At 40.6% G+C, this 25894-nt stretch overlaps 1 protein-coding gene across 8 annotated transcripts in view; it reads left to right on the forward strand.

Moving 5' to 3' along the window:
• Positions 1-18609, forward strand: part of LOC125458195 (rap guanine nucleotide exchange factor 6-like) — a 345812-nt gene extending 327203 nt beyond the window's left edge. For 5 of the 8 annotated variants that reach the window (XM_048543196.2, XM_048543199.2, XM_048543197.2 and 2 more), the window contains 4 exons: positions 1690-1915; positions 5982-6538; positions 8224-8559; positions 15965-18609. In XM_048543196.2, the coding sequence (XP_048399153.2) occupies positions 1690-1915; positions 5982-6538; positions 8224-8559; positions 15965-15990 (1145 nt within the window). In that variant the 3' untranslated portion in view covers positions 15991-18609. The remainder of the gene's footprint in view (positions 1-1689; positions 1916-5981; positions 6539-8223; positions 8560-15964) is intronic. The other 3 variants (XM_048543198.2, XM_059650632.1, XM_048543203.2) reach the window with 2 other exon arrangements.
• Positions 18610-25894: the final 7285 nt, after the last annotated feature.

The raw sequence follows: 25894 nt of genomic DNA on the forward strand, positions 1-25894 counted from the left end.
CTTGCCATAGCAAGTATCAAAGATGCATAAAACACAATGATTCATAAGAAATTGTTGTTCCACACATTTGTGATAGTACAATTACTGATGCAGGTTTTTCTCCCGATTTAATTTCCCAGCAAATTCTATTTGAGAAATGAGTTAAACTAGAGAGACATTTTCTACCTGACAGACTTTTAGTGAAGATTTATTTTGAGACTGATTTTTGGTGCAATGTACAATAAACATATCATTTTTTCCAAACAATATTTAATTTAGGAAAGCATTTTTTCTCTGGCACACATTTTAAATACAAATTAAAGTCTACATTTCTAGTTCAAGAGTGTATACTACGTAGACCCATGTTAGTTTGCAGTACATATGTGATAATATTCACACTTCTAAAATATATATATATTTGCCTGGAACAAGTAACTAAATGCATATTATCCTTGCTGAAGAAATATCAGAAGTGCTATATTTTGTATTTAAACATGTCAAGATCTCCAGTTAGTTTCATGAATTAGCTTCAGCCCATTTAAGAGTGGATTTTAAATGTTTTCCCAGTGTAAGTTTTGCAAAATAAGATGCTACTTTTTATTTGGTGAGATTGGTTTATTTTTGCTACTTACTTTCTCATCTGGAATTCACATGTTAATGTAATGAATTGGCTTGAAATGAACATCTGTTCGTACTTGAGTGGAAGAAACGCTGACTAAAATTTAGTCCCACTTCTGTACATTTAAGAACAGTCAACTACAGAGGCTAGATATCTGAAATAAAAATGGAAAATGCCGGAAACACTCAGCAAATCAGTGCACACCTGTGGAGAGTGAATGGAGTCAATGTTTCATGTCAGTCTTTCTTCAAAACAAAATATGAAAATGATGATACCTCATTGACCTGTAATATTGACTTCATTTCTGTCCCTACGGATGCTGTCTGACCTGAATACTTCCAGCATTTTCCGTTTTTTTCCAGATTTGCAGCATCCGCAATATTTTCTTTTGTAAGAAGCTCACTTTGTCCCACCCCCAATGGCATGAACCTTGATTGGTAAAGCTCCCTAGCCCTCTCAACAGCCAGCATTTCAAGGGAGATGAGGACAGCTTTGGGGAAATTGTAAGTGGCATTGCCTCCAGGGTTGGAGGAGTAGAAATGTTTCCCATGCCCCACAGAGTTTGCTGTCTTTCGTCAGTGGCCAAATGTCCTTGCACCCTGGCCACCCCTTCTCCCAACCCAGTCAAGGATCAGACCAACCACTTCCACATACCCACCCATGTTCACTCACTGGCACAATGCTACCAGTTCCCAAAGCCTCTTTACATCATTCCCACCTGACTGGGAACAGGCATGTCAAAATAGCCAATTTTTAGGCAGGGATCCTGTCATAAAGGTACACTATTTGGAGTCAAAATTCTGTAGCTTGCAGGGAATGCTGTACTTCCAGGTTTCCTGCCTAAAACTCCAACAATCTACCCAATACAGTGGAAAACCTACCCCATCAATATGAAAGTTTGTCTGAATTCCACCTGTTATTGCAGGCATGTGATGAGAACTCTGAATAATATTATATGTATGTACAATAGCCTTGCCTTGCCTGAAAGTATAAATACTATGTTGTCCACTTGCACTCTTAAAAGTAGTAGTAATTTCAAACTAGCATCTGTAGTGCAACTGCTTGGGACTAAACTTGTATTTTCTGTTCAGCTTTGGCTCTGGCTCCTATTACAAGAGTCGACAATTTCTCGGACTCAAGTCACAGTGAAATTTCATCACGATCCAGCATTGTCAGCAACTGCTCGGGTGACTCCATGTGTGCTGTTCTACAGGATGAAAGATGTTTACCACAATCTCTCAGTGTCCCAGATAACGTGGAAGCAACTGGAGGGAAAAATGTGCATCCAGCAACCAGATCTGCACAACCTTACCCAAGGTAAGATGGTGCTTTATTGGACAGAAAAAGACATTTTAATATATGCTTTGTGAAATGAGAGAGTTTCTCTATGTTCTGCACACTGCTTATTAAATTTTAATAGAAATAGCACTAAATAGCAAATCAAAGCTTTCAGTGGACCAGCTGGAAGCAGATGTGGACAGAAAACAAATTTTCATAATATAGAATAGATATTTGTTCAAATGTTCAGGGAGAAAGTTTCCTCGGTAAATTTTGTTACTTGAGAAAGTAGTTACTACTACTTGTGTAAACCAAAATTAATAAAACTTACAGCTTGCAACATTAATAGTAAATTATATACTTAAATCTTAACCTTGGTTTACTGGTGCTGTGCTTCCACTTTTTCCATTTTTGCTACCATTTAAAAAAATTATATTTTAACTAGCTTATTTGTAATAATGTATAGCCTTTCAAAAAATTTAAGATGGGTATTAGCCTGATTGGCTTTATAATTTCTACCTCTTCCTGTTCGCCTACTTCTATTTTTATGACATTTTATATTTTTGAAACTTACGGGAATTTATTAACATCGTCTATTTGAAATAACTAGATAGGATAACCACATATTCCTCAAGGCTCCCTATTACTGTGTGCCATTACAGAATGCACTGCAACAATAAATGCTTTAAGTTGACATTTATTCCTAAGTAGGAAATTCAGGCAGAGTTCAATCTTACTGTCTACTGCGTAGAAAAAAAACCACATTGGAAGCAATTTGGGGAGGTTCACTCTATTGATTCCTGGACTAAAGTTGTTTTAGGAGGAAATTCATTTCATTCTAGAATGATGAGATGTATTGAAGTGCATAAGATTCTGAGGGGATTTAACCAGGCTGGATGGCAAGAGGATGTTTCCTCATGAGGGAGAAACTAGATCTAGGTGGTACAGTTTAAAGAAACAGATTAGAAGTATCACTTTTCTGTAGGAGCTTTGTATAAATGGGAATTCTCTTCCCCAGAACGTGGTAGAGACTGGGTAATTTTTTTTTTACAGGCCAGTTGGATAGATTCTTGCTTGTAGTTTAAGAAAAGTGATGAGGAAAAGCCAGGGAACAATAGATTGGTGAGCTTGATGTCAGTGTTGGTTAAGTTGTTTGAGGGGATCTTGTGGGACAAGATTTACATGCACTTGGAAAAGCAAGGACTGATTGGGGATAATCAACATGGCTTTGTGGTTGGGAAATTGTATCTCGCTAACTTTATTGAGTTTTTTTTTGAAGAAGTGACAAAGAAGATTGATGAAGGCAGAGCTGCAGACATTGTACGTATGGACTTCAGTAAGGTGTTTGACAAGTTTTGCCTGGTAGACCAGTTTGCAAGGTTAGATCATGTGGAATCCAATGGGAACTAGCCAGTTGGATACAAATTTAACCTTAGGGTATGAGACAGAGCTTGGTGGTAGAGGGCTGTTTTTCGTTCTGGAGGCCTGTAACCAATGATATGCCACAAGGATCAGTGCTGGATGCACTGCTTTTTGTTGTTTATATTGATGATTTGGTTGTGAGTATAGGATGTATAGTTAGTACCATTGCAGTTGACACCAAAATTGGTGGTGTACTGGACAGCAGGAAATGTTATCTCGGAGCACAATGGGACCATGGATCAGATGGGCCAGTAGGCTGAGGAGTGGCAGATGGAGTTTAATTTAGATAAATGTGAGGAGTTGTATGTTGCTAAAGCACATTAGGGCAGCACCTATACAGTTAATGGCAGGGCCCCTGGGGAGTGTTGCAGATCAAAGAGACTGTAGGGGTGCAGGTGCATATTTCCTTGAAAGTGGAGTCACAAGTAAACAGGCTCATGAGGAAGGCATCTGGCATGCTTGGCTTCATTGGTCAGTGCATTGAGTATAGGAGTTGAGATGTCATGTTCCAGCTGTGCAGAACGTTGGTGAGGCCACTTCTAGATTATTACGTTCATTTCTGGTCTCCCTATTATAGAAAAGATGTTGTTAAACTTGAAATGGTTCAGAAAAAGATTTACAGTGATGTTGCTGGGATTAGAAGGTTTAACCTGTAGGGAGAGGCTGAATAGACTGGGGCTTTTATCCGTGAAGCATCAGAGGCTGAGGGGTGACCTCATGGAGGTTTATAACATCATGAGGGCTATGGATAGGATGAATATCCAAGGTCTTTTTCCCAGGGTAGAGGCATCCAAAACTAGAGGGCATAGGTTTAAGGTGAGAGGAGAAAGATTTAAAAGGGACTTGTGAGGCAACTTTTTCATGCAGAGGGTGGTACGTGTATGGAACGAGGAGTGGTGGTGGTGGTGGTGGTGAGTACAATTATGTATTCTGGATGGGTACATGAGTAGGAGTGGTTTAGAAGGATATAGACCAAATGCTGGCAAATGGGCCTAGATCAGTTTAGGATATCTGGTCAGCATGGATGAGTTGGACCAAAGGATTTGTTTCCATGCTGTACCACTCTGTGACTCCACAATTACGACCAGGGAATCAAAGGGTTTAGAAATTTAACCATGATCTTATCTAACGGCAGAGCAGGCTTGAAGAGCCAAACGCAGAAAATGCTGGAGACAAAATGCAGGTGTGGCAGCATCTGTGGAGAAAAAATGTTAACATTTTTGAGTCTGAAATGACACTTCAGAGGAGCCAAATGGCTTTCACTTGTTCCTAATTCATGTGCAGTGAGGGATCATAGGATTTAAAAAAAACGCACAAAATTCTGAATGTGAATCTGAGACTTGCTGTCCATAATCCTCTCTTTGAACCTGGAGAAGATGATCGCACTCATGTTGTACAACATAATCAGATTCTTCAATTTTCTATTTTGTGTAATGCATTTCCTTTGTCTTGTCAACATCTTTTATACAACATACTTTAATTGTGGTTTTGGTGTTCCATTGAGCTGTACTTAGTGTTGGTACAAGTATTCTTTTTAAATTCATCAATTCCCAGTCTGAATCTTACATTCAGAATAAAACCTTCTTGTAAAATGTTTTTTTTTCATAATTGCTTATTTTGAAACACGTGAAATTACCATTCTATCACTCTATAGCTTTTCATATTAAAAAAAACTTAACAAGCAGATTTTGCGTAAATATAAAACCATTATGGAATTATACTTCATACAATATAAATCATTCTATTTATGCACATTGTAAACAGTTTATATTTTGGGTTGTTATTGTGGTTTATTTTGCTTATCATTTGCATTGTCAACATTACTGTTAATAAGTTAGTTAGGTTTAAAAACTGTTTGGGTATCTAGTCATTAGTCTCATTCACCCTTATTTGAATGTACTTTTGAAAATGGACATTCAAGGTCATATTTGTGAAGTTTTCATGTTCAGGATATTTATTTCAGTAGATCTAACATGACCACTATCACATTTGACATCTATGTGGGTTTACTGGAAGACAGAATTGTGATCATTTCATCCTTATTCTTTCACACATATATAAATCACGGATTTCAGAGTGCACCTCTTGAAACTCGCTCTTCGGCACTTATTAGAGTTTGAAACAGGTTTAAAATATAACAGATTTCCAAGTAACAAAATGTTACAAAGCTGTAGAAGTGGTGTTGAGGCGAGGCTCAGAATGAGTTTTTTAGACGGTGGAAGGAAGGAGACCAAATAATGGATTTGGCACAGGCCCTTCTGAATGTAGTCAAGTGAAAGATTAATTTACTTGATACTGTATCATTATCATTCATTTATACATGTAAATACATTTGCATGTCTACCATTGACTGTAGTATCAGATGAGCATTTGATCAAGCAAGCATAATAAAATAATCTTGATGAACCCACCAGAGCATAATTTTACATGGATGCATTCATCAATGATCACTTGCAAAATATTTTTCGTAAACCATTTCACTGACATCAAAACTGTATTTGTGTCTTTTCTCCCCCTTTCCCTTCAGACATTGCTTGAATGAGAAAAAAGCGATTTATTCTACAGGGTTTCAGAGAATACTTGGGAAATTTGGGTTTTAACTGTAGGAAGTTAATCACCAACACAGCTAAAAGTTGGTCAACCATAGGCTAAATAATAGTGACACATTTGTTTTCCCCTTCAGTTCTTCTGTAATTTTAAGTACTGAAAAGCGAGGGTGCCTGGTTATGGATTCAGCAGTCACATCTTCAAGTAATGAAGAGTTGGCCCGCGAACACAATGATCACAACTCAATTGATGCAGCGGACAGTGGCCGTGGAAGCTGGACTTCCTGCTCCAGCATCTCCCATGACAGCTTCCAGACAATCCAAAATCAGAAAAGTTGGGACCTACTAAATGCATCTAAATATAATCATACTTTAGATGGACCAATTGCAGAAACTGAACTGACACAATCTTGGACCACAGGCTCTCACTTAAACTCTGGAGACCTGACTAAAAGTACTTGTCCGATTCAGTCTAAAGACACCATTGAATATGTTCATTCCAGGGAAAGCTGGACACCTTCAACAAATTCTCACTTGGACAAGTTTGAAATGGATTGTGGGACTGCAAAACGAATAGACTTGCACGAGACTACAGTTGAAGCATCTGGGCGCAATGCAAGTGTTTCAAACTCTAAGTCAAACACTGATCCCTCTTACAAAGCTGTTACTTCAACCACAGAAAAGGGTCTTATTGGTAAGAGAAACTGCATGTAATTATCTCATGTTTATAATGTGTTTTAACACAAATCAGCTAAATTACTCGAACAAGTACAAAATTTACTGTTATCCTAGGTAATTTGATTGTCAGATGTTTTGTAGCTCATTCCTAGTTATTAACAGATTACTATGCTAAAGATTTCACGTAACTTGAAATTATTAAATTTTACTGAGAAGGTGATGTAATAAAATATTGAGGTTTTGGAGTGCAAGGAATAAATAATATCTAGCATTAAATTTCTGAGCTAAAATGCATTCAAGATATTCAATACAGACTGTTTTAGTCATCCCAATCTTTAAAGCACTGTATGAAGTCCTTTGAGCAAAGGAACATAAAGGATGCCTGGAATACAGTAGAGGTTTAATATTAGAGGTAAACATTGAAGATGTTTGCAAGATTGAACATTGAATACACAATGCCATCAATGTAGCAACAGTCTTGGATTTACTTTGACTGATCTAATTTATAACTATGATGAGGTATTACTGTTTGTATTATCATCTTGGAGAGGCATAACAAGATTAAAGCATGTTTCTCTGGGGTTTCATGAATATCTGTTGAAGATGGAGGCCTACTTAATAGTTGAATAATTGTAAGGGATCTTGGTTTTATAAACAAAGACGTAGAATGCGAAAAGGAAATTATGCTAATCTGATGCAAGTCAGTGGTTAGGCCTCAACTAGTGTAATGTATCTGATGCGAAGGATCACACCTTTTCAAAGGTCATCAAGGTCCAGGCACTGGTACAGAGGAGACATGCCAGAATTATGTCAAGGATGAAATTCCTCAAGTATGTAGAGAGGTTAGTGCAATAGGGTTGTTCTATTCGGAGCAGGGTACATAAAGGGGAAAATGAATATAGATACTAAACATTAATGACAGGCTTTGGTTGAGTGAATGAAGATAAATTGTGTTCACTGGATGTGGATCAATAACCCCGAAAATATAGATTAAAATTAATTGGCTAAATCGAAAGAAGGTAAATGAGATGAAAAGTTTTCACACCAAGTTGTGATATATTGTGCACCACTTGATTGGTTACAAGATCAGATTCAACAGCAACTTTGAAAAGAAATTGGATCTTTGGAAAGTAAAAGTTTGGAGAAATTTAGATTGTAAAGCTTATTCAAAAAGTTGCTACAGGTGTAGTGAATCAAATGGTCTTCTCCTTAGCTGTAAGATTTTAGGTTACTTTTTTTTTACTTTAATCAGAAGTGTTCTATATAGAATATAGAGATATGCTATATTAAAGCAGAGTAAGCTGGAAACAATTAGCAGGTCTTGCAGCATCTTAGGGAGTGTCACTTTTCATCGGAAAGATTGTCCACCTGAAATATTAACTCTTTCTTTCTCCATGGATGGTGTCACACCTGCTTAGCGTTTTCAATTTTACTGATTTTTAAAAAAAATTCATGAGTCCAGTACCTGTAGTATTTCACTTTTGCGTAAGGATATGATAGTTGTGTTACATGTTGTAACTCTGACAATGCCAGTACTTTAGAATAGATGTCACTGCTGCTGCTGTTACTTTGATTCAGTTTAGAAATTCTTCTATGTATTTTAACCTCTTAACATTTCATATCTTTAAATTTTTTGATCTCATTGACTTTTTTTTCTTTCATGAATCTCATTGTTACATTAATGATTATCTCTTATGCTAGTGTATTGTGTTACTGCAGCACAAAGGGATGGCAGGTACAGAGAGCCACCACCCACTCCTCCAGGATACGTGGGAATTCCGATAGCAGACATTAAGGAAGGAGGACATCACCATCCACGCTTAAAACCCCCGGACTATAATGTGGCATTGCAGAGGTCACGGATGATAACACAGACATGTGACCCAGCTAGACTACTATCGGTTCCCATTGCTAACCAACCAACATCAAGCAACCAGCCCAAAGCTCTGGGCCTACCTCACTGGCACAAAATCTCTGAATCCGACCCCAGATTAGTACAGCTTAACCATCAGGATCTTCAAGATAACGAAGATGATGGTAGGTTGCTCATCTGCAAGAATCCTTAGGAGCACAATAAGTAACCTCTAGCAATTAGTTAAATTAGCAAATGGTATTCAACAGTCATTGTGTGGAGTGTCTGGAATCACGTTAGTAGAGCACTATATGCTACAATGTAGAAAAAGCATATGAAATTTAGCTGGTCTGAGCAAAATCCTTTTAAACCAACTTTGCAATAGACGTTTTTATCTGTACTTTTGGGATAAATCCCAACTTTCGCTGTTTTGTCTACGTAATATCACAAGAAGAAGAATGAATCTATTGATTGTTCTTTGACTGATTTACTCAAAATATTCCATCAAAACCAATGTAATCAGGCTGCCTGAAGGATCTCGCCAAGATCCCAGAGACAGAGCTCCTTTGGACTTTCTTTCTTTTCTGCTTTATGTAGAAGTCTAGCCAGGCTTGACTTCTTCCTGTGACAAAGCAACGAAGATTAAGGAATTAGTGCACTGTCAGATCACGCACGTGCCTTGTCATTGAGGTGTTGATCCACAATATATTGCCCAATGTAGTATTTATCTATTTCTACACATTTGGCACAACAACACAAACATAACTAATTACGCTTTTAAAATTGTGAATATGTAGAGTAGGCGTCAGTTATATTGCTGAAGCTTCTACTAATCCTGCCACCAGCACAATTTTAACCTTACTATGCATCCACCCTATGCATTTTAACCTTTTTAAACATTTCTTTCACATTTGAAACTTAATTATTCTTTCATTGTTACACTGTTCATGCTCTGTGGTGATTTCCTTTATAGTAACATGTTCTGTACTCAGTTTACAATCCAAGGAATAATATGGCTGGCTAAATATGTCTACTTTACAATCCAAGGAATAATATGGCTGGCTAAATATGTCTACTTTTTGAGCATTTTTTTTCAACTCTATTCTCTTCAGCAGTAGTTTAGGCCTTTCATTAACTGTATGTCTGGTTACAGATATGTTTTGTCTATGTTCATCTATTCCACAAAGCAGGATTTTGTTATTCATTTTTATAATCTGGATCAATAGTTTTCTGCAAATCAGCTGCAAATTATTTAGTTATTCTACAATTACATCACAATTACCATTCAGTTTTTTAAACCCTTTCATCCCTTTATATGGGGGGGCAGTGGTGAAGTGTCAATGTCATTGGCCTCGTATTCCAGAAGCACAGGTTAATGCTGTGTGAGCGTGGCTTCAAATTCCACCATCGCAGGTTGCTGATATTTCAATTCAGTACAAGCTTGTAACAAGTATCTAATGGTCTAAAACCTATCTGGTTAGCTAATGTCATTTTGAGAAGGAAATCCGCTGTCGTTATCTATTAGGTATCTTATAGTTATGAAGAAGACCACGGCAAAGGAGGTAGCAAACTAGCAGAAATAGACTGGCTTGCTATTCGATAGAGTATGCATAAACGGGAGAATGTAATAAGTTTAACTAGGCTAGTATTATTAGTACTCGGGATGTGATTTTGCTAATACTCTATACAACTTAAGCATAATCTATGCTGAAACAATTTTACGTTCAATGTCACTTATAGTAAAGGAAAATAACAGCAAAAATTTCATTGGCCTTCTTAATTATTTGCTATGCCTACACTTTAATCTTCTGTGATTCCTGCATTAGAGCACCTAGATCCCTCTAAATCTTGGAATTCTGAAGTTGTTCTCTGTTTAGGTAGTACTGTTATTCTCCTGAGCAAAATAAACAATCTCTCATTTTTCCATGCCACGCCTACTTCTTCAACCGGGAACCTAACCCTCCCTCCACTGACAATGCCAACGGAACCCCGCCCACAGCCGACGACCTCAACGCTCCACCCACAACCTCCACAGCCAGCAACCCCAGAGAAGACTGCCACACTGAGCCCTGCCGAATCTTCACCATCCCTGCAGACCTCCCACTGACTGAGGACGAACGGTCAGCCCTAAGCAAGGGGCTCGCCTTTGTCCCCCTACAACCACACATCAATGAATACCAGTCACGGTTGGACATAGAACAGTTTTTCTGCCGCCTTCGCCTCCACGCCTACTTCTTCAACCGGGAACCTAACCCTCTCTCCACTGACCCCTTCTCCCGCTTCCAACACAAGTCCTCCTCCTGGACACCACCCCCAGGCCTCCTACCTTCCCTCGACCTCTTCGTCTCCAACTGCCGTCGAGACATTAATCGCCTCAACCTCTCCACCCCTCTCACCCACTCCAACCTCTCCCCCGCAGAACGGGCAGCCCTCCGCTCCAACCCCAACCTCACCATCAAACCCGCAGACAAGGGTGGCGCAGTGGTAGTATGGCGCACTGACCTCTACATCACCAAGGCGAAACGCTAACTCTCCGACACCACCCCCTGCCGCCCCCTCGATCATGACCCCACACCCGAGCACCAAACCATCATCTCCAACACCATTCATGACCTCATCACCTCAGGGGACCTCCCACCCACAGCCTCCAACCTCATTGTTCCCCAACCTCGCACGGCCCGTTTCTATCTCCTTCCCAAAATCCACAAACCAGCCGGCCCTGGTCGACCCATTGTCTCAGCCTGTTCCTGCCCCACCGAACTCATCTCCACCTATCTGGACTCCATTTTCTCCTCTTTGGTCCAGGAACTCCCTACCTACGTCCGTGACACCACCCACGCCCTCCACCTCCTCCAGGACTTCCAATTCCCTGGCCCCCAACACCTCATTTTCACCATGGACGTCCAGTCCCTATACACCTGTATTCCGCATGCAGATGGCCTCAAGGCCCTCCACTGCTTCCTGTCCCGCAGGCCCGACGAGTCCCCCTCCACCGACACCCTCATCCGCCTAGCCGAACTCGTCCTCGCCCTCAACAACTTCTCTTTCGATTCCTCCCACTTCCTACAGACTAAGGGGGTGGCCATGGGCACCCGCATGGGCCCCAGCTATGCCTGCTTCTTTGTAGGTTATGTGGAACAGTCCCTCTTCCGCACCTACACAGGCCCCAAACCCCACCTCTTCCTCCGTTACATTGATGACTGTATCGGCGTGCCTCTTGCTCCCCAGAGGGGCTCGAACAGTTCATCCACTTCACCAACACCTTCCACCTCAACCTTCAGTTCACCTGGGCCATCTCCAGCACATCCCTCACCTTCCTGGACCTCTCAGGCAACCAGCTTGTAACTGATGTCCATTTCAAGCCCTCCGACTCCCACAGCTACTTAGAATACACCTCCTCCCACCCACCCTCCTGCAAAAATTCCATCCCCTATTCCCAATTCCTCCGCCTCCACCGCATCTGCTCCCACGATGAGGCATTCCACTCCCGCACATCCCAGATGTTCAAGTTCTTCAAGGACCGCAACTTTCCCCCCACAGTGGTCGAGAACACCCTTGACCGCGTCTCCCGCATTTCCTGCAACACATCCCTCACACCCCACCCTTACCACGACCGCCCAAAGAGGATCCCCCTCGTTCTCACACACCACACCACCAACCTCCGGATACAACGCATCATCCTCCGACACTTTCACCATCTACAATCCGACCCCACCACCCAAGGCATTTTTCCATCCCCACCCTTGTCTGCTTTCGGGAGAGACCAATCGCTCCGTGACTCCCTTGTTCGTTCCACACTGCCTTCCAACCCCACCACACCCGGCACCTTCCCCTGCAACCGCAGGAAATGCTACACTTGCCCCCACACCTCCTCCCTCACCCCTATCCCAGGCCCCAAGATGACTTTCCATATTAAGCAGAGGTTCACCTGCACATCTGCCAATGTGGTATACTGCATCCATTGTACCCGGTGTGGCTACCTCTACATTGGGGAAACCAAGCGGAGGCTTGGGGACCGCTTTGCGGAACACCTTCGCTCGGTTCGCAATAAACAACTGCACCTCCCAGTCGCAAACCATTTCCACTCCCACTCCCATTCTTTAGATGACATGTCCATCATGGTCCTCCTGCTGTGCCACAATGATGTCACCTGAAGGTTGCAGGAACAGCAACTCATATTCCGCTTGGGACCCCTGCAGCCCAATGGTATCAATGTGGACTTCACCAGCTTCAAAATCTCCCCTTCCCCCACCACATCCCTAAACCAGCCCACTTCGTACCCTCCCCCCCCCCCCCCACTGCACCACACAACCAGCCCAGCTCTTCCCCTCCACCCACTGCATCACAAAACCAGTCCAACCTGTCTCTGCCTCCCTAACCTGTTCTTCCTCTCACCCATCCCTTGCTCCCACCCCAAGCCGCACCTCCATCTCCTACCTACTAACCTCATCCCACCTCCTTGACCTGTCCATCTTCCCTGGACTGACCTATCCCCTCCCTAACTCCCCACCTATACTCTCCTCTCCACCTATCTTCTTTTCTCTCCATCTTCGGTCCGCCTCCCCCTCTCTCCCTATTTATTCCAGAGCCCTCACCCCATCCCCCTCTCTGATGAAGGGTCTAGGCCCGAAACGTCAGCTTTTGTGCTGCTGGGCCTGCTGTGATCATCCAGCCTCACATTTTATTGTCACATTTTTCCATGTTGTGTTCCATCTGCCTATCTATTTCCTTTAACATGCTTCTGTCCTCATCAAGCTATCTTTGTGACATTTGCAGATTTAGCCACCATGCCTTTGCTCCCTTCATCAAAGACTGAAAGAAATTGTAAAATGCTGAAGTCCTAGCATAGACCCTAGTGGGACTCTATTTGTCACATCCTACCACTTAACAAAGATCCCTGAATGCATGATCTTTGTTTCTTGCCAGCAAGCCAGTCTATTCATCCTCGTATGCTACCTCCTCCATCAGATTCTTCCAAATTGCACAATAACTCTAAGTTGGTTAAACATGATTTCCCTTTCCAAAAATCGATTCTTCTGATTACCTTGTTCTTCTAACTGACCAGTTGTAACCTCCTTATTGACTGACTATTAGACATTCTCCAAAATAGACATTAAGCTAAATAGCCTGTAGGTTCCTGTTTTCTGCCTTCAGCTCTTCTTAAACAGAAGAGTTATAGTTGCTATTTTTCAGTTTGGTAAAACTTTTTCAGAATCCAGAGAATTCTGGAAAATTAACATCATCACATCTACACCTCATTCTAGCATCTTAAAGGAGGTAGCTAAGGAAGTCATAAGGATCTTTCTTCCCCCACCTCCATCATTTTGTTCACTACCCTTCCCAGGTAATTGCAATTTTACCAAGCTCCTCTTTCAACTTTTGATTTGCAGTTATTACTGAGTTTTATTTTGTATCCCCTATAGTCAATGTAGAAGTAAAATGTTTGTTCATTTCACTTGCCATTTCCTTATTGTGGAGCATCAAGGCTGTATCCACACACTCTAGAGGACCTGCGTTCACTTTACATACTCGTATCTCCTTTTTAGATACATGTGGGAACACTATTTTACCTTTCGTTTCATAATCAGAATGTTTTTCAGTTAACCTTTGTCATTCTCTGCCATACCTTCTATTCAGAAAAATCATCCGACCTGCCACTCAACTTTGTGCAATGTTTTTTTTCCTTAAGTTTAATTGTTTTACTTCATTACTTTAGATAACTTTAGATATTTTGGTGATCTCGGAAAAGGTCATTAACTAATCCTGCCACATTACACTGTAGCAAGTCTGATATAACCTGCTGACTGGTTGGTTTCATAACATGCTGCATATTCAGGTTCCTTTTGTCAATCTCGTGACCAGAGATAATGGGAACTGCAGATGCTGGAGAATCCAAGATAACAAAGTGTGGAGCTGGATGAACACAGCAGGCCAAGCAGCATCTTAGGAGCACAAAAGCTGACGTTTCGGGCCTAGACCCTTCATCAGAAAAGGGGGATGGGGAAAGGATTCTGAAATAAATAGGAGGAGAGGGAGAGGCGGACCGAAGACGGATAGAGGAGAAGATAGGTGGAGAGAAGAGTATAGGTGGGGAAGTAGGGAGGGGTAGGTCAATCCGGGGAGGACAGACAGGTCATGGGGACGGGGTGAGGTTAGAAGGTGAGAAATGGAGGTGCGGCTTGAGTTGGGAGGAGGGGATAGGTGAGAGGAAGAACAGGTTAGGGAGGCGTGGTGAGCTGGGCTGGTTTTGGGATACAGTTGGGTGGGGGGGGCCGGGTGTGGATTTTGAAGCTTGTGAAATCCACATTGATACCATTGATACCACTGGACTGCAGGGTTCCCAATGTGGATTTCACAAGCTTCAAAATCTCCCCTCCCGCCACTGCATCCCAAAACCAGCCCAGCTCGTCCCTGCCTCCCTAACCTGTTCTTCCTCTCACCTCCCACCCACCTGTCTCCTCCTCCCACCTCAAGCCGCACCTCCATTTCTTGCCTACTAACCTCATCGCGCCCCCTTGACCTGTCCGTCCTCCCCGGACTGACCTATCCCCTCCCTACCTCCCCACCTATAATCTCCTCTCCACCTATCTTCTCTATCCATTTTCGGTCCGCCTCCCCCTCTCTCCCCATTTATTTCAGAATCCACTCCCCATCCCCCTTTTTCTGATGAAGGGTCTTGGCCCGAAATGTCAGCTTTTGTGCTCCTGAGATGCTGCTTGGCCTGCTACGTTCATCCAACTCCACACTTTGTTATCTCCTTTTGTCAATCTGATTTTTTTCAAGTTTATGTGCATCTTAAGATCGCCTATGATTATTGCTGCCCTTTTACCACAAGTTCCCGATATATTTTCTTGTCTGCTTTGTGCTATATTGGAGTAACTGTTAGAGAGCTCCCAGTCTTGACTATTCTTTTCCTGTTATTCCTGCTCTACCATCTTTATTATTAATTATAATACTAATTAACGAAACTGCATTTGGTTTAGTACAGCCAGCAAAGTTTACCAATACTAATTAAGAGATTAGAATTAATAATAATTTTGGTTGTTAAGGGCTTAAACAAATATTTTGGAACCAGTCTGTTCAGAGATACAATGACACTATTCTGGAGCAGATCGAACTTGAGCTTGATACAATTCAGCTCAGAGGCAGCTACACTACCACTCCACACAAGAGCCAATGGTGGCCTTTTTATAAAAGTATAAGGATATGCTGAATGCCTCACAGTTCCTAACAGCGGTTATTCACGAACCAATGTATGACTTCACTGTGATGTCACTGTTTGCCTCTGTTTATCCTCAGTCTGCTCTCTTGCTGCTGCCCCAAAGCTAAAGTGCTGAAACAAATTTAATCTTTGAGCCTTTACTGACTTGGAATTCAACATTAAAAGCATTTCAATTGGCTGTTTCTGAATGTGGTAGTGTTTACCTGTATACATAAAATAGCCTCTTAAAAATTGCTTTAGGTTCATTATCATGACTGCTTTTATAACTAGAAATCTTCCACATTTTTGATTTGTCCTCGATAGAAGAGCTTTAAATTGGTATTGTAATTTTATGAATTTGAACTGATAACATTTCTTTCAATTTATAGAAGATGAGCAAGTTTCTGCAGTTTGACCCTTGGAACGTTTCAGGTTACCACCATGACGTGGAACACAGGACTCCTAAAGATTGCATACTTTTTTTTCCAGAATGAAGGCAGCTGTTTTGTTTTCCATTCTTTCTGCCTTAAAGTGCATCTTCAATGTGTGATGTGCTGCATGCGGCAAGACCAGGAGGATCTGACCACGTTGTCTTTGAGTAGTTTTTAAATCAAATATTCTTCAGTTTTCCAGGCTTGTAAAGCAGCACTCTATCTGAAGTATAGTACTTGATAAAATTATTCTTGCCAAATTGTTTTTAATCTTGGAAGTATTAGATGTTAGACTGCAAGATTGTCTTAATAAATGAATTGAATTGTATTGTACTTTATCGCTAATGCATAATTGGAATGTAAACACATTATACAAATAACTAGACTGCTTTGGGTTGACAACTGCAAATCATATATTGTTTTAAATTATGAATTGCACCAAAAATGGTGTATAACATTTCTCTTGAATGTGTTTATACCATTTAGGTGATTCAGATTAGATTAGTTCCTATTCAATTTTAATGGAAGCTTCATTGACATATGTTTTAATACTGTATTGGCATAGGTTTTAAGGGGTTCATGCAAGTGTGTGATGAAGGCCAATCATTTCACCTATTAATGATTTTATGAACTATTCTTCTCCAATTTGATGGCTGACAGGAGGGATCTGCACAAGTGTTTAGTTTTGTCCTTTGAGACGCTGGCCTGTGAAAAAAGGCTGTGCATCTTTTCCAGGTCATTAATGGCAAATGGAGGCCCCCACAAGTTTCCCATCATCACATCTACCATTCCCGTTCCCTATCTTGTCCAACATGCTCCCAGTATTTTCTACTCTGCCACCCCAAGGTCAGCCAACATGAAGTTTCGGGTTTATCTGAAGGCCCATGTCCATCAATGAACAATGAACACCTTTTCCTGAGCTGTGATGTTGTTCTGGCAGTGGTCACAGTACCTGGCAGAAAATGTAAAAAGAGATGACTTGGCCAGGTGGAAGTTGATGCACATGCAGCGTTTATGCCAAGATGCAAGGAGTCTACCCTTAATAGCACATCTTTTTTTTTACATGAAGCCCTATTTGGTAAATATTCTTGTTGCTTGAAGTGCCTGTGCAGTAGAAGAGCAGAATATGACATCTGGTGGCATAAATTCATGCATGTGCTTCTCAGATGCTGTGCACATACATATGAGTGGAATCTGTCTGGATTAAGCCCCTGTTTTGCATTAAACCAAAGACAGATGAAGATAGCCCACTTAGAGCTGCAGAAGTGGCTTGTGTGGCACTGCATCAAATCAGTGGCATATCAGTTCACTGTCCAAGCTATGCTTCAGATTTGCTGATTATTGAAAATGTTGTGTTGTGTAACTGCTTAACAAGTTATTTAAAATATATCAGTATTTGCTTGGGCCTTTGTACACACAGGAAATCTTTTCAATTGCTGAGTGTACAGTTTAACTTGTAGTTTATTTTTAACCATACAAATTTGTTTTTTGTACTAAGTGATCAATCCCACTTTTTCTATTTGACAGTCAATACAGAAAAAAATTGTCCCCAGAATTAACACTTTCAGGCATCCAGAAACTAGCTTTTAATTACTTATTAGATGGTCTAGTTATTTGTATATGATCGTATATGTAACTGGAAAAACTTTATTTTCGTCACAAGAAACCTCTTACATTGGCTAATAACTAGTAGTGTAATAAGATTACTTGATATTTCTAAACAGAATCATTTCACTGTGGCATTGACTTCACACCTTATTTGGTGAGAAAAGTTTACAAGGCGAGCAAGTTCAATTTATTATACTTAATTATTTTTGCCAGAATTAATTTGTCTCCCAGATTGTGATAGGCCATCAGTTATGGTCAGGATATTTTGGGAACAGTACCTTGTGCCTTCATTTAATAGTAGGGGCAGCAAGGTTTTTGAAACCAAGTAGTAAATTAAAACAAGTACAGTATTATGATTACCAGAAATTTCCTCCTGAAAAGACTAATATGGTTCCTGCCTCTGAATTGTAAATAAGTGGAGATATAAAAAGATAAAACTATATCCTGATTAGTTTTCCTTATATTCAGATTACAGTGTGGCCAGCATCTGCTTGTCCTAACCTGTGACTGTTTGGAAATTTAGCTGATCATATTGATCAGTTTGTTCAACAAGATTGTGTAGTATTCATAGTAGCAGATCTTTGCTGTACTTTATTTAAGTCTAATTTAAAACTCTTCAAGCTTAGGTGATTGTTTGCTTTTTGTTTCAAAAAGTCATTTGTTGATGGTATTTTGGGCTTTATTTTTGATATACATATATATTATATATAAATAGATACAAAAAACTGGACTGCACTTCATGGACAATGTATTATCCAATCAGGCGTTAGGCGTATTGAATAAGCTGCACAATCATTATAAGCATACAGGTATTAGAAAAATATTCTGCACATGCCCATTCACAAAAGGAGTCATTGTAAAGTATAATGTAATCAACTAATGTTTTTTTCTCATACTTTTGATACTACTTGTAACTTATGTCTTTTAGAAAGACAGTTGTCTGTATGCTTTTTTCGTACTTTTATCAGTGATTGTACATATTTGTTATATTTTTGTTGGACAAATGTTATAAAATGTAATGCTTATTTCTTCAGATTCCATTGAAATGAAGTTGTAAACCAATAAATAAGTGATGTATGATCATTTCTTTTTTTAATAGCCTGTTTTTTTTTTAGTGTGTGTGTTGGTTGATTTCCCCATGTTCTACCCCATTAGCAATATTGTGAAAGGAAACAGCTTAATAATGAGCTTCACTTAATGCATACCTGAAAGTCAGGTTAATGCTAAAAGCAAGTGGATTTCCTATTTCAGGTGTTGATCATAACCAACAAGTACTCCCAAATCACTGCTAACAGGCAGATCTTATCACATCAGTTTTCCTTCACTCCATTTTTAGAATAGCTTTCTACCCAGGCTTACTTTTGAAAGGCTGTATTGCAGGGTATTTGACTGTGAAACACTATGGGACATCCTTGGGTTATAAAGGGGTCAGTAAATGCAAGTTTGTCTAGAAATGAGATGGCGGAGTTAGAGCAGTCTTGAGTTATGGCCTTATTCTCAGTTGGGATTAGGTTAAAATGATGCTTAGTTTACACTGTGGCAGGCCATCACATATTATTGTCTTTGCCAGTTGGAAAGATCTGTCCCAACTAATTGCAATTCATAGCTTTTGATTTGTAGGTGTGGTACCTTAAATGCATTACATATTTTGTTAAATGTTCTGAGGGTTTCTATCTCTACCCTTTCAGGCAGAGGGCTACAGATCCCTGTTAAGCATTCTTTTCAATTTCTGATTTTTGAGAAGTGTTAGCACAACAAAGTTTGACTGTCAATTCGAATTTTAAATATTGATATATTGCTCTTCCTGTAGTTTCTAAACCCCAGCATCACACCTGAGCAATTTTAGGGAATAATTTGAGAAATGATGAGATCTCTGACATGTATCCTTGTTACATCAAGTCCCCATATTATTAACTTTGCATTCCTAAAGAAAATAAACATCCTGGAAACAGCTAACCATCTGTACAAGTCAGTATAGCTAGACATTTAACTCTTTGTTATTGGCTGTGAAGTCTCAGGTATGGTTGTTCATTTACTCATCTTCAAAGCCACTTTTTTTTTTCATTAAATCATCCTATTCAAAAAATTGTCTTCTGAAGTTGAGATGCTATTGACAGTTCTTTCCACAACTGATTGGGATGGGACAATAGAATTAATAGCTAGAATGGGGAGGCACAGTGGCTTGGTGGTTAGCACTGCAGCCTCACAGCACCAGGGACCCGGCTTCGATTCCAGCCTCGGGCGACTGTCTGTGTGGAGTTTGCACGTTCTCCCTGTGTCTGCGTGGGTTTCCTCCAGGTGCTCCGGTTTCCTCCCACAGTCCAAAGATGTGCAGGCTAGGTTGATTGGCCGTGCTAACTTGCCCATAGTGTTCACGGGTGTGTGGGTTATAGGGGGATGGGTCTGGGTGGGATGCTTCAAGCAGTGGTGTGGACTTGTTGGGCTGAAGGGCCTGTTTCCACACTGAGGGAATCTAATCTAATTACTGGTCTTGAGAGCACGATTAAACAACTCATTTTGCAGAGATTATTTAAATATGTTCATGTTTAAAGTATAATTCTGATACATTTTCTACAACAATCAGTACAGTCTTTCACACACCTCTTCATAAAGATTGTGTCCTAACATGAGTCATAGCTTGAGTCAAAAGGCTTTATTGAGTCATTTGCTTCTAGACCTCCTGTTAATGCCTTGACAAAAATCGTGGATGCGTTTGTTGTAATTTTTAAAATTCTCTACATTCCAGAAAGATTCCAACAGATTGGAAAATCTCAAAGAACAGGTCCTTATTCAAGCATGGAAGAAAACAAAGCAAACCCCAAATAACTCGCCTTGCCTACACATTATAGGCTCGTTAGCTGACGTGTGTCATTCGGAAATGACAGGATCTATTTTAAGTAGGTGGTATTCAGGAAATTTCAAAAGACAATTCAATTAGGCAAAGTAAATGTGGTTTGACAAATGTACTGTTGTCTTTGATGTAAAAAGCCCGGATAAAAGATAAACACTTTCAGCCAAGAATACATAATGATGCAGGGCCGAGAGCTTAGATAACCATGAGATGGTCAAAACAGCTGTGCCCTAAGGAGCATGTGGATTGACAGCTCTGGTTCTGTCTCGTCTGAAAACTGCAGAGTTTATTGATACACTGTTGAGGTTTTGAGTACTTATAATTTCTGCTATGGAAACCTTAAGAGTTTAAATGACTGTTACTTCTATGGGCCTTGATAAAAAGATTTCTTTAACAACTAATAACTTTCTACTTTCTTTAAAGTTAGCTTATTGTCACCATAGGCCTCATTTGTCACCATGTAGTGGGCCTGGAATTGCCATTGCTTGGTATGGGATGGGTGGGGGGCATAGGTTAGCATTGTGAGCATGAGAAGTTTCATTTTCAACTTAACGATCAAAAGGTACCTTACCAGACTACTCTGACAAACCTCCAGGAGAATTACAGAGAATGAGGATGTGGCTATCCTTGCAATAGTTGAGAATGCGTGTTTTGTGTTAATGATCGAACCAGCCTCCACCATTAAAAGGCCTTGGTAGAAATAGCAAACATTAGAACAATACAGCGCAGAACAGGCCCTTCGGCCCTCAATGTTGCGCCAACCTGTGAACTAATCTAAGCCCATTTCCCTACATTATCCCATCATCATCCATATGTTTATCCAAGGATTGTTTAAATGCCCCTAATGTGGCTGAGTTAACTACATTGGCAGGCAGGGTGTTCCACACCCTTACCACTCTCTGAGTAAAGAACCTGCCTCTGACATCTGTCTTAAATCTATCACCCCTCAATTTGTAGCTATGTCTCCTTGTACAAGCTGACGTCATCATCCTCGGAAAAAGACTCTCACTGTCCACCCTATCTAATCCTCTGATCATCTTATATGTCTCTATTAAATCTCCTCTTAGCCTTCTTCTCGAATGAGAACAGACCCAAGTCCCTCAGCCTTTGTTCATAAGGCCTGTGCTCCAGACCAGGCCACATCCTGGTAAATCTCCTCTGTACCTTTTCCAATGCTTCCACATCCTTCCTGTAACGGGCGACCAGAACTGCACGCAATATTCCAAGTGAGGTCGCACTAGCATTTTGTACATTGCAGCATGACATCACAGCTCCGAACTCAATCCCTCTACCAATTAAAACCTAACACACCATAGCCCTTCTTAACAGCACTATCAACCTGGGTGGCAACTTTCAGGGATCTATGTACATGGACACCATGATCTCTCTGCACATCCACACTACTAAGAATCTTTACATTGACACGGTATTTTGCCTTCCTATTATTCTTCCCAAAGTGAATCACCTCATTTATCCGCATTGAACTCCATCTTCCACCTTTCAGCCAAATTCTGCAGTTTATCCAAGTCTCCCTGCATCCTACAACATTCTTCCACACTCCACCACTCCACTGACTTTAGTGTCATCTGCAAAGTTACTAACCCATCCACCTATGCCTGAGTCCAAGTCATTTATAAAAATGGCAAACAGCAGTGGTCCCAAAACAGATCCTTGAGGCACACCACTAGTAACCAGACTCCAGGCTGAATATTTTCCATCAACCACCACTCATTGACTTCTTATAGAAAGCCCGTTTCTAATCCAAACTGCTAAATCTCTCTTAATCCCATGCCTCCGTATTTTCTCCAATAGCTTACCATGTGGAGCCTTGTCAATGGCTTTGCTGAAGTTCATGTACACCACGTCAACTGCCCTACCCTCACCCACATGCTTGATCACCTTCTCAAAAAGCTCAATGAGGTTTGGAAACACAGGAGTGGTGTCAGGAATTCTGGAATTAGGACTTTGGCCCAATTTTCAACCCTCCAATGATTCTCCTGACTCCATTAACTTGAGCCTAGATGCTGAAAGCACTTTATAACTAAGTGTTCTCATGAAATGGCCTGGGCTAATAAATTATGCAATTGGTCATACCAACGTGTTGAAGAGTTTAGACCCGAAACATCAGCTTTCCTGCTCCTAAAATGTTGCTTGGCCTGCTGTGTTCATCCAGCTCTAACACCTTGTTATCTCAGATTCTCCAGCGTCTGCAGTTCCTATTAACTCCGATACAGCGGAACAATGCTTTGTTTAAGTCCAAATGAAGTCCAAACTTTTCCCATTTTTAAATATGTTGATGATTATGTTCGTGCCACTTCCAGGACCCCCCCTGAACTGGATAATTTTCTTGACTTTGTTTTCAATTTCTAACCATCTCTCATCTTTATGTTGTTCATCTGTAGCTCTTCCCTTTCCTACCTTGATTACTTGCTGACAGTTTTACTGTGCAGGCAGCAAACAATTATGCAGTATATACCCACTCTCTCTCTCAGCTACATTTTCTTACATCCAACTTTCTGTGAGAACTTTGATTCCAGTTTCTCCAGCTCCCCATATCTTTGCTTGTGATGCAATCTTCCATGTCAGTGCTTTTGATATGTCTTCTAAAGTCACATCTCAGTTCAGTTCCCACAAAAACCAGGGTCCTGACAACATCTATCCCACTTCTTGCACTTTTGCTTTCAAACTTTTCCTGTCCCTTCTATGACCATTAGGGAGTTCACCTTTCCTTGCCTTCCTTCCTGCCACCTTTTAGATTCAAGGCATCACCCTGCATCATCTTCAAGAGAGCTCCACTACCCACTTTCAGCCCACAAAGTCTGCCAGATTTTCCTGGCCCATGGCCTCAAGTGGCCCATGGCCTCATTTTATGGTAGCATAAAATGCCAGCAGACAAGAGGCCTTTAAGTTTCCTTTAATTGGGTTCTTGAGAGTCTCAACTAGCTTCTGAGTGGGAAGGCTGTTCTTCCCTTCCTTGCCGTTGATAAAATTCCATGGCATTGGGATTACAATGAATCTGCTACTGCTCTACCTTCTGTCACTATTTTAGAGGTTCCATTGTTTCTCAATGCATTCTTCGAAGCCTGATAAATTCAGCACTTAGTGTTTACATATATATTTATAGTTCTGATCATGGGCCTGATCTCTTCTTTTTTACCTATTCATTCAGAGGATGAGGACATCACTGACTAGGCCAGCTTTTATTGTCCATCTTTTAATTGCCCAGAGAGCAATGGTCAAAAGGCATTTAGCACACTTGCCTTCATTGCTCAGACCTTTTGAGTAAAAGAGTTAGGACGTTGTGTTGAGGTTGTGCAGGATGTTGGTCAGGCCTGTACTGGAGTACTGTGTCCAGTTTTGGTTGCCTGTCATATAGAAAGGATAGTATTATGCTGGAGAAGATTCAGAAAAGCTTTGCCAGATATGTTGCCTGGAATGAAGGGTTTGAGTTATAAGAAGAAGTTGTATAGTTGGAACTTTTTTCACTGGAACATAAGAGCTGGAGGCGTGACCTGATTGAGGTTTTAAAAAAATCATGACAGGTAAAGATAAGGTGAATGGTAAGTGCCCTTTCCCTAGGGTGGGGGATTTCTGGACAGGGAAGCATATTTTTATGGCGTGAGGTGAAAGATTTTAAGAAGACATGGGAGCAACCATTTTACACAGGGTGGGTCATGAGTGGAATGAATGAGAAGAAGTGGTGGATGTGGGTGCAGTTACAATGTTTAAAAGACATTTGGATAAGTAGTTGAATAAGAAAGTTTGGAGGGGTATGGGCCAAGTGCAGGCAGCAGGGACAAGTTTAGTTTGGGATTTGGTTGGACCAAAGGGTATGCTTCCAAACTGTATGACTCTATGACACGTTGCTGTGGGTCTGGAGTCACAAGTAAGGTGACCAGGTGAAGATGGCAGTCTCCTTCCTGAGAAAGGACATTAGTGAACCAGATAGGTTTGTTTTCCCCAACAATCAACAATGGATTTGTGGTCATCATTAGACTCTTAATTCCAGATTTTTATTCATTCCACCAAGTCCCCAGGATGCTATCTAAGTCTCTGGATTAGCAGTCCAGTGATGATAATACATACAGAATTACAATAATGGGTATGAACCTTCAATTTCTATGGGTGCTTTTTGTCCTCAATTCCAAAAACTTTTTTTTCCTTTTTTAAAGAGACTGCTACAGAGACAAAATAACTGCATTTGTAAATTCAGAGGCTTGCTGGCAAAAATTCTCTGTCTGACTAATGGGATGTAATACCTAAAAGTGTGAAAGAAGCTTCAAACAGATTGGACAGTGATCTCTTGTGACTAAGAAGCTAACAAGGGACTGATGACTCACACTGAACAGCATGTCAACCCCTTCAGATTATATTCCAAGCCTGAGAGTGAATTTAATAAAAACTTCAGGGATAATTTGTGTTTTGCCCTTTGAAGAATACATGAGGACAAATGTTAAAAAGCCAGTTTGAGTTTTGACTAATGGGCCTGAATGTTCTCACATGCACCAACGTAGATCCAAGTGTTAGACATTGAGTAGATCACAGTCAAAGAACTATCTTTTAGTTACTCTTGTGCAGTTAACAACTTGTCTCTCTCTCTGAGTGATAAAAGTCAGCTAGACTAGCAAAATAAATACCAAAATAACTATGGATGCTGTAAATCAGGAACAAAAACAAAGTTGATGGAAAAGCTCAGCAGGTTCATTCTGAGGAAGAGTCACCGGACCTGAAATGTTAACTCTATTTTAACCTTTTGAGTAGTTGAGTTTTTCCAGCTAAACTAGCAGCCAGACAAAAGGAGATGGGCCAATGAAAAGACTGTCTCATCCTGAATGCTGGAATTTGACCGTAGTCAAAAGGAATCGGAACTACAGAATCTCAACTAATTGCAAAACTAAGGATTGTAAAATGGGCTGTTTACCTACCAACAACCAGGGATAGCCCCCATTATAACAGTTGCAATGTTCAACTATTGTTTCCTCATGAATAATTCAGGAAATGATCAACATATCTTAATATTTTACTTTTATCTTTTAGGCCTTGCCTTTTGTTTCTAATCTGTGTACATGCTTCTTCTTGCTTTTAATAATTAATAAACTCACCCTCTTTATTCATCAAGAAAACCTGGTTAAATTATTGACATAACCAGGTGTAGAGCTGGATGAACACAGCAGGCCAAGCAGCACCAGAGGAGCAGGAGGCTGATGTTTCAGGTCTAGACCCTTCAGAAGAAGGGTCCAAACCTAAAACATTAGTCTTCCTGCTGCTTGGCCTGCTGCGTTCATCCTGCTCTACACCTTGTTATCTCAGACTCCATCATCGGCAGTTCCTACTATCTCTGGTTAAATTAAGTCCTTTTAAAACACAAGTTCATTTGGGTCTGGGAGAAAGGTAACCACAAGGGAAGGGATCATTTTCAGATTAACCTT

Source organism: Stegostoma tigrinum, chromosome 13, assembly GCF_030684315.1.
Source record: "Stegostoma tigrinum isolate sSteTig4 chromosome 13, sSteTig4.hap1, whole genome shotgun sequence".
In the NCBI taxonomy this organism is placed as follows: Eukaryota; Metazoa; Chordata; class Chondrichthyes; order Orectolobiformes; family Stegostomatidae; genus Stegostoma; species Stegostoma tigrinum.